The 10,056-nt window shown below is 46.4% G+C and overlaps 1 protein-coding gene across 1 annotated transcript; it reads right to left on the bottom strand.

Moving 5' to 3' along the window:
- Positions 1 to 6,105: 6,105 nt before the first annotated feature.
- On the bottom strand, positions 6,106 to 10,056 carry LOC107212077. Its single transcript, XM_033515053.1, has 2 exons — positions 7,976 to 10,056; positions 6,106 to 6,403 (listed from the first exon to the last, which is right to left on the bottom strand). The coding sequence occupies exons 1-2, from the start codon at positions 8,573 to 8,575 to the stop codon at positions 6,161 to 6,163; spliced, it is 843 nt and encodes a 280-aa protein (XP_033370944.1). The 5' UTR covers positions 8,576 to 10,056; the 3' UTR covers positions 6,106 to 6,160.

Below are 10,056 nucleotides of genomic sequence, written 5' to 3'. Positions count from 1 at the left end.
TAATAGGGTGACTTACAGAGTAGGTTAGAGCTCCAGAAACTATAACAGAGGTGTGTATGAATACGTGACCTGTCAGCGTAGTGGCTAAGAGACAGACACAGTGCAGCAAAATTAAGCAAAGGTGATAGGTTAATAAGTGAAAACAAGTTTCATGTCAACTGCCTATTGGGCTAAAATGTTATATATTGCTGTGCAAAGAAGAAACTCGTGACTTCCTTCAGCTATGGCTGACTTGTTGCTTCTCTAAATCTCACGCCTTGAGACTGACATCTTATCTGGCTACTTGAGCAATAAATCATCTCAAAGCATGGTGGTGCCATCCCTTGTTCTTCATCTCAACACACCAAGAAGCTCAGCTGTATAAAATCCTGCTGTGAGAGGAGGCAACCCAGGGCAGAATTTGTCAGAGGGATTTGGGTCTGGCTGCTTTCCTGGGTATTACCAAAAGGCTGCCATTCCCATTTCTCATTGAAAGGAATGAGAGGCATTTGGCTTTACAAATTTGTAAGAGATAAGGCCAGGGTCAGAGACAAGATGGTAACAGTAGGAGTCTTTCAGAAGAATGTTACTAATTGACACGGAATGTTGCTCAACCAAGGCCTTGTTAAATCAATGAACCTGGAGAAGAACAAAGACACAAAGCGGGGGTTGTGTGCACATTAGAAGGGAATGTATAATGAAATCTGTACCTTCCAAGTACCTCAGCCAGTGGGGAGAGGATTATGCAGCCAGGATATTAGGATTAAAAAGGAGACTGTGCTCTCCAACAATTTGGGAGACCCCAGGGGAACTGCCCCATGGCCTTTCCCCTCATTTGAATAAAGTTATAGGACTTCTATGTCTCCTTTTGGACATAAACCTCTGGCATCATAAATTTATCTGCACATCCCCTAGCACTGCACCTTCTTTTACTCATCACTGGCCAGCCTGGAAGTGTGGAGAAAGGGCTTGGGAATATTTCCACATTCCTTTCCCTGGCCTTTTGAAAGACCTTGTTCTCTGGGAGAGAAAAGAAGTACTGATATCCAGTGCCCAGTTCCTTCATCAGTCCCTTTCAACATCTTCTCTCCCAGCAAACATGGTCAGGGCCCTCTGCTGAAAACCCTCAAAAAGTCATTTCAGCATGGAATGACTTTGGATATCGTGGTTTTAATTTCTTGATACCAGATATGGGGTTGTTGGATACCGAAGTACTATCTGAAAGTCCAAAGAGGAAAAGTACAGTACTGGTAAGTTAATACTTGAATGGAAGACTCATGAAAGGTATTTTCCCTTCAGTGAGTGGATTTGGGGTCTCTCCAACTAGTGAATTAAAGAATTTAAGTCCAACAGAAAAGTTCTATTATATAGGGCATTTATCATAGTGCTGGAGACATGATGGGAATTTTTTGCCATGAACACATCCCATGAGACACAGTTCCCTAGGGTTTAAATACATTGTCACACTTAGGATTTCCTTACAGCCCCTCCCAGAGTCTGACCAGCCATTACATCCAAGGTATCTTCTCTAATGTTGTCTTGGTGTGGAGCAGGGCTGCTGTATAGTATCCTTCACCTGCTATTATTTTGATTAGGGGGCTTTGTTACTTCATCAGAGGGTCTCAATTATTGTCTGCCCTCTGGATGACCCTTCCATGCTGGCAGCTCCCAGCACATACATAATTCACTTCTGCTGACCCCCAGCTTTTTATCTTACTGTACTAAGTCACTACTAAGGCACTACATCTACTTTTAGTTAAAGATAACCCAGATTTCCTCTTACCTAAACAGTTCTCTATTGAATTTGTTCTGTAGCCAAACAAACCTCTATTAATTTAGTTTTCTGAGGTGTATAGTTCTCTGGAGTTATTTCCTGCAGGTTCAAGGTCAGCTATTTCTTAGTTTTCTTGGGTTTTTAATCTTGTTCTACTGACAGTAAGTTAAACACAGATTTAAGTAAAAACAAAGTACAAAAACACCCACATAAATTCCTTAGGAGACAACTCCTTACACAGTTCAAGGGATTTCAAGATTCTTGGCTAAACGAGATATAATTCCTTTTCCCTAGGTGCTTATCACAGGCAGCACTCTATGCTGAGGCTGCACCACCACAGGAGCTGTCAGAGGAGCCTTTGCAAATACATTGGAAGCACTTCTCTGAAACACCTTGTGTAATGACACACAGAGCTGGAGGGAAGCTTTCCCAGATCAAGGCCTTGAAAAAATAGCTTTTTTTCCCCCCAAATACCAATCCCGGCCTAGTTCTGTTGGTCTTGGTCCATCCACAGCACAGATCCTTCTGCCTGATTGCTTGTGAGACATCAAAGAGCATCCTGGGATGTCCCCTACTCATCAGCTGGTCTGGCTCAACCTCCGATGGCCCTTGCAGGCTCACCTGTGCTCGCTGCAGGAGCCACACCAGGGACACACAGGCTCTGACCCTGGTCTGGGCTGGTGGCTGGCACTTGGCCTCTCTCACTCAGGTCTCCCCAGCTGCTGGCACTGAGGCACACAGGGCCTCTGGTTCTGGCCCAGCTGCAGACATGCCCCACTACACATGGGCACACCAGTTGAGGTGTCACTCACCCAGGAGAAGAGCTAGAAATGGAGTTTAATGAGAAGACAGGACAGACTGTGGTGACAGAGCACTGGGCCAGTCCAGACAAATGTACTGATCAGCCACCTGCATAAATGAAACTATATCCTTTTATTCCTTCATCCATCCATCCATCCATCCATCCATCCTTCCATCCATCCATCCATCCATCCATCCATCCATCCATCCATCCATCCATCCATCCATCCATTTTCCCAGGCTTTTTATTCCCAGATTCCTTTGATTCCTCCCTTTCTCACCTTTGTCTCCTCCCTTAAAAGTCCCGTAACAGTCTGGTGCAATCCCCAAATGTACTTCATTTGCATGGCATCATGTGTCCATAGCCCTTCGGCAGTGATGCCCTGAGTTCAAAAGGTGATGAATTCCTCTGGATGAGTTTCCCACATAGACCCTAGGGCTTAGGATCTCCTGGGACAGCCCTAGGAGGGGCTGGGCAAGCTGCTCCTTCCTGACACCTTAGTGTGGGCTCCTGACCAGCCTGTGGGCCACTGTGCTCTGGGCTTGTGGAGATGGCTGGTGTCTCTCCTTCCTCTGCTGGGCTGGGGTGCCACTTGGACTCCCTCACCTGCCATTGCCTCTCCGTCCTCCTTCATGGGAGAGCAGCCAAGCTCCTTGATGGATAACCTAGCAGGTCCACTCTTCAACTCACTTTGGAAGCTGCTGTTCAGTTTCTCTCCTTCCTCTGAAAAAAGGTGCCTCCAACTTTTCTTGATCCCAGGTTTCTCTTCAGCCTTTTGTGAAACATGGAGCCTGGTGTCTGCTTCTGCAAGAGACCCAGCAGAGTGGTGTGGTAGTCACTAGAGAGCTTTACATGACCTGGCAGAGAGAAGTGAGGAGTAGACAAGAGGGTTCTGTGTTGATGTGGCACAGTCTGGTTTTTGGTGGTGAGGGAGGACCACAGAAGTGGCTTCTGTGAGAAGCTGCTAGAAGCTTCCACCATGTCTGACAGAATCAATCTCTGATGTCTCTGAAGATGGACATGCCGTGTAGTAACGCATCTGAACAGCTGCTTGGGCCTGATAAGAAACTCTGTAGTGTTTCTTATCAGGCCCTCTGGTACTTCTCAAGGTTGCTGAGACATAAGCTGTTCTAAAAATAAAAAGAAACGGCTGAAAAGCAAGGAAACAAGACCACAAGAGCCAGATAACAGAGGGCAGTTGAACACCTGGACTGTAACCAGTCCTGTGCCCCGATGGGTGCATGCAGAGTGCGTGGACCAATGAAAAGATGTGTGATTGCGTGAACAGTAGTTAGAGAACGTATAAATAAGTGTATAAAGTAAACAATAAATGGCTTCTGCAAAATCATATTGGTTTGTTGGTCAGAGGTCCTGAACTCCTGCAATGCTGCTGGCCCAATTGGAGGAGTTGGTAACTCCTCTCTGATGACATTTTTAAGAAGAAAATCAAAACATCACACGTGCAGTTTTTTCCAGGAGTGGTGAGGTGCTGCCACTGTGGCCATCCTGGTAATGTGCTGCCATGGCTGCTGCCATCTCAGTGCAGCCCATAGGGAGCCTTGCCTGCCTGGCTGTCCCTATCCAGCTGTGCTGCAGACAGAAGGGCAGGGGCAGCAGCAGCAGCTTCTCCTTCCCAGCACCCTGCATGAGGAGAGGCGTTAAACAGCGTCAATGCCGTGGTGGCTGCCACTGCCCATGCGGTGGAGGTGGGACCGCATGGCCGGCAGTGAAAACGTGGTGAGTGACTCTCCAGCACGGAGAGTTACAGGAGGAGATTAACAATCAGTGCTGAGGGATCCCGTAGGAATCTTTGAACTGGGGGAACTTGTTGACAATGGTACCTGTGAGCAGCAGTTTTTCTTCTAGTCAGAGCAGAGAAGGAAGTGAGGACATGTAAGAGTAAACATCATGGTAGCACTAAGGTCAGTGGGAAATAAAGAGGGAGAGGAGGTGCTCCAAGTGTCAGAGCCAAAATTCCTCAGCAGGCTGTGGTGAGTATCATGGTGAAACAAACTGTCCCCCTGTGGTCCACGAGGTCCACAGGGGATGCAGAGATCCGCTCACTGTCCATGGGGAAAGTGCTCGTGCTGGAGCAGGTGGATGCCAAGGAAAGCTGTGATCCAGTGGGAGACCAAATGGAGAGAGAGGGCTCTTGCTTCCAGACATAAAGAGAGAGAAAGTCCTTGCTGCCAAACTAGAGCAGCCTGTCCTCAGAGGACTGCACCCCATGGACGACTGACCCATGCCATATCAGTTTTGGGAAGACTGCCCACGGGAGGGATTCATGTTGCAATAGTTTTGGCAGACTGCTTGTGAGATTGGAACCATGATGGAGGAGTTCTCAGAGAACTGTCTCCTGTGGTAGGAACCCCATGGCATAGCTCCCTGAGTGAACAAAAAAAGATCTTAGGTGACAAACTGACCAAAACCCCCCAGTCCTGTTTCTCTGCACTGTCAGGGAAAGAGGGAGGGGCTGGGGGGGAAAGATGTTTTAAAAGTTTATTTTGTTGTTGCAGCCCTCTCATTAGAGAGTACAAATGAACATAAAAGACATAAACTTCTTGTTTACCACATCATGAAAAGGGTCCTGGTTTATTCCTCTTCACTGTTCAGCCATCTGACTCCAACTATTCACTGACTGGCTAGAGCAAGCTCCTGCTGTAGGTTTCCCTCCCAGCCTCTGACTGCAGGCCTTTACCTAGCTAGACTTTGCAGATTCCAACAGGAGGCTCTAACTGCAGACCCAGACTGACCTCACAGCAATAATTCATTCTCTCTCTCATTTTGCCCAGTCCTTCTGGATCATTCCTTCAGTAACTCCTTCCTCAGGATCATTCCTCTTCCTCAAGGCCCTCCACTTACCAACCAACCTACCCTTTAACCACACTTATTTTTATTGGATATAGTTGTGACTTATCAGGGCTGAGGTCACCTGTAATCCCTTCTCCTACATATTTCACTTCTGATTATCCTCCTCTGACTCAATTAATAATAAATTTACCTTATACTTTTTAACTTGAACCTGTTTTGCCCTGTTTTCTCCCAGTCCTTATCTCAACTCATGAGACCTTCATTAATTTTTTGCCCTCGCCTCTGCTCAACTGTAGCAGGAGAGGGTGAGGAAATAACTTTTGTGGTTGCCAGGCATTTGGCCAGTGTGAACAACAGTGTCAACATCAGGCTCCCAGTTACAGCACAGGAGCACCAGAAGCTTGCAGGGAAAAGAGGGAACACATGGAAGGTCAGAGCAAAGAGTCCAGGGGGAAGGATTCCCGACTGTGACCAATTACTGGTTTTGTCTGTGGATGCCAGCAACCCTCCAAAGCACCTTTGAGTCTGCACCAGGAGGAGGGCAGGGCAGACCCTGGTGGGGAAACTTCTGTGTGAGGCTGCTCTTTATAGCACCCAAGCTCTGCAGGGCTCCCTGGCCTTTTCCAGGAGGAACATGTCATCTGCCCTCCTGGACATTTTCAGTGCCTCTTCCATGCCTTTGCAGGTAAATAACTTTGACTAACTTTTCTGCTGCACCCTCCAGGGCAGAGGTGCAAAACATTAAGTGGTTTTTCCTGATGGTTGCCAGAGGGGCATATGGGGCATATGTAGTGTCATCTACCCAGTGTGACTGTCCCATGCAGCAGAGACATGGCAGGACAAACAGAGATCCCTAATGGAGAATGTGAATAATCATTAGAAGCCTTGGGTGTTTGTGTTACCTCGTTTTGATAAGTGATGTGCTGATCTTCCAGTGTGTGCAGGCTCACAGAGGCTCTCTCACCTAGGTCTTGCTGTAAAAGCCTGTCTCCTTTGCAGGAGTTCTGGGTACACTGTGTCTTCTGCCTGGGGAATAAACACACCATCAATTAGTCACAGGATGCTTAGTATGCCCCTTGTCATCTAGAGAGAACTGGTATTTTAAAGATGCTGTTACTAGCTGGATGGTTTTCCAGAACAGATATATACAAATACCAAGAAGAAAGAGAAAGGCAAATTTCAAGATGAACAGGGGCAAGGCACCCTCTTTGCAAGGAAAGGGAAACGATTCTTACCTGTTCCTTTTGCTGTTATTTAGTCTCATGACACAATATATTGAGACTGGTTAAGAACAACACAGCTGTTAATATTGATGTGATGTTAATGTTGATGTGATGATGACTGTACTCTTCTGAACATCTACAGAAAGAAACCAGTAAGCTCACACAGAACATGAAGTGATGTCAATGTTTCTGTTGTCCTCTTTCAGGGGCTGGGACTGAAAGTGCAACCTTCAGCATTTTGTGCTCTTGAGGGAGGGAAAGGCACAGTGTAACAATATAACTCTACCAAAGGTGAAGCATTATTTTATGTTTTTAAATAAATACTGATGACGTCTCACACTTCCCTGGTGTCAGGGGTATCAGACCGCAGAAATTTTACTCTTGATCCACTTGTTCTTCTTCTCTTTCTGTTGAAAGAAACTTTATCACAAGTGTCCTATCTTGCCTACATAACCTCCTGCAAGATATTCTATGTGAAATGTTTTTCCCCAGCATTATCTGCCAGCAGCCTGCTCTGCTGGTATACCCCAGCTGTGTGTACTGCTGCTCTACATAAATCATTACATGGAAATGTAGACATACTGTGTATGCACAAATGTACATATTTATTCCATCTATGTATGCACAAATCCACTACACACAGATACCACAGGGGGGAGTCTTCTGGAGGGTTTGTAATCCTGAAATCTTAATCTAGCATGAGATCTGACCTTACAGAAAGTTGTCTAGCAAGACCTACATAAGTACAACCTGCCCTTTCACAATTGCACATCCTTCCCTAAGTGCTCCCCACTAAGTGTTACACATCTCCATACAACTGCAGCCTACTTTCCCTTCCTTTTTCCAGGTGAAGTGCCTTCATTTTCCTTTCTTGTGGGTGGTTGAAGAGGCAGAACAAGGCATGGAGGTGGTTGGCAGAGACAGTTAAGTGCTTACCACTGTTACTGTTCCTTTGGTGATTTGGACGTGCTGTATTTGAGGTCTCTGTCATCCAGCTATGTGATCTTGGGAACACACTTTCCTGTTGCTGAGCTGAGTTCTCCTCACTGCAGTGAGGAGATCCTCAGTGGGCAGGAGGGAATGGGATTCCACTGTGAGCTCAGAAATTGCTGGCAGGAAAAAGAGAAGGTGCTTTTTACATGTTGTGGTGAGATTACAGTCAAAGCTAGGTGGCTTTCTCTCTCTGTACAAGGTTTTTATCCAAAAGCATCTGCTGGCTTGTTTGCCTTCACTTCCCCTGAGGAAAGTGTTACCTAGATAATAGAACAGATCTTTAAAAAAAAAAAAAAAAGTTAGAGTGAATATAAAAGCAAATCTTTACTTGAAAGCTTTCAGGTATACAATATGGCAAAAACCACACATGGTACAGCAATTCTACAAGTTTTATATGGCAAATAGGTTAATATTCCTGTCATATATTGTCGAATTAAAAGGACAGTTGGTTAGGTAATAATTCCAGTATGACAATCTGGACACTATCCACCAAGGACATGCTGCTGCATGGAAAATCTCCATGTGCTGGATAGTATAATGACATCTCCACCTCCTGAGCTCATCAGACCCAAACTGTGTGCCAGAAAGAGAGAAGGAGTTAGTGGAAAACTTACTTTGGATGTTGAGGCATATCTCTATGCTGAAGGAGCCATGATGGAACACATTGAAAATGCATCTGTAATAAGAATCAGCCTCGAGTGTGAGATTTTGGAGGGTGACAGCTGAGGCCTTTGAGCCTCTAGTGAAAAGCACCTTCTTCTGAAATGACTCTATCAGCCTCAGCCCATGTGGCTGGAAGGAAGTTCCATTTCTTTGCTGCCAGGTGACCTGCAAAATATCCATTAGGAGCGAGAAGTTGCAATGGAAATTTGCCTCTCCCCCAAGCGTGGCTATGATGATGGTATCAGATTGGATGGGTTCCTTTAAAGCTAGGAACAAAACAAATCCCCAGATTAGGGCAGGAGGAAAACCAGTTGACTCAGGGAAGGCCATAGTGTCTTGAAACACCCAGTCACATTTTTCCCATCTTTAGACACTGGAGTAAGGAGTTCCACCACCAGGCCATGGGGTACACCAGGAGTCCTCAGACACCCTGTTGTCACAGGTGACCAGCACATCATTATCCTCTGCTGTACAATTCCATGGAGAGGAGGAAGGCAGCATGGCAACAGAGGGCAGGAAGGCTCTTTAGCAAGCACAGCAACCACCCAGCAAAAACAGCTCTCACTCCTGAGAGCACCCCTGCTCCCCTCTTGCAGGGCTGTGGGGAAGCAGAGCAGCCCACAGCCAGAAAGGCTGCATGAAAGGCTGCAGAGGGATATGCCCTGCTCCAGCCCCTCCCCAGAGAAGTGTGCACCACCCAGACATGTACACTGGAAATGCAAACCTGCTCCATCCCCTGTGCTGAGGAGTTCAGCAACACCAGCAAAGAAAGGGCATGTGCAGGCAGAGCATATGGCTTGTGAGGACCCTGTGTTCCAAGTCTTACACAATTTGGCTGCTGCTGACCCATGTCCAGCTTACAAGCCTTTCCACAAGGTCCCTCAGGGGTTCTCAACTTCTCTCCCCTCATGCCTGGTCCCATCCCTGTCTCCTCCATCCCAGACTTCTGCTTTGAGCAGGAGGATTGTCCCTACTGCAGGAAGGCAGAAGCATTTTGGACTAGGAGCGAGTTTCCAGGCGCTGGCTGAGAGATACTCCAGAGCAAACTGTGACCTGGAGCAGAGAGAGTAACAACAACTCACTTATGTCCCCTTTGCCAGGGTCAGAATTGCCAACAAAATTGAAGTTCTTTAGTAGCAAACTCAGAAACCTCAACAAAAACAAACATCAGAGATTTTGGCAGAAGGATCTCAGGATGAGAAAGGGCAGGTGTGGACAAGACAGGATGCAGTGAATGCTGCTGAGCTCACACAAGGAACTTTCCAGGCCTTAGAGAGGCCATGGAGGTGAATATTCCCAATGCACATGGGCAGCTGCACGGGGGCAGCACGTCACTGCCCCAAGCAAACAGACAGTGTAGCTAACACTAAGCAACCAGCACAAATACCAACCACTGCAATGTGTATCTTGCACCCAAGATACAATAGACTTAGCAGAACAGATCTGCTCTTTTCCATCAATCCCCAGAGCCTGGTTGGAGATGGAAAAACAGACCCACGTGCAGGCATCAGTGAAAGGTTACATACATAAATAATTTTGTGGAGATACATCTTCAATTTCTTTCCTACACAAGAGGGGAGATTGGTTTAGTCTCGTAAATAACAACCAGTATTTCCCTTCTAGAATTTCTTCATGTCCAGGCAACCAAATGGGTTCAGATATTTTGATTACAGCAAGAATCTTTATCCTCTGAACCTTACTGCATTTTTGACCTGGGCAAGGATCCTACTGGCCAGCTGTGTGTTGTGGAGCAAAACTTACATACAAGATAACAACAAACAGAAATGGCACTAACATCTCTAGAAGGTCCT

The sequence above is a fragment of the Parus major genome, chromosome 1 (genome assembly GCF_001522545.3).
Source record: "Parus major isolate Abel chromosome 1, Parus_major1.1, whole genome shotgun sequence".
NCBI classification, from domain to species: domain Eukaryota; kingdom Metazoa; phylum Chordata; class Aves; order Passeriformes; family Paridae; genus Parus; species Parus major.
The sequence above is the reverse complement of the archived record's forward strand: the minus strand, read 5'-3'. Positions and strand labels throughout refer to the sequence as shown.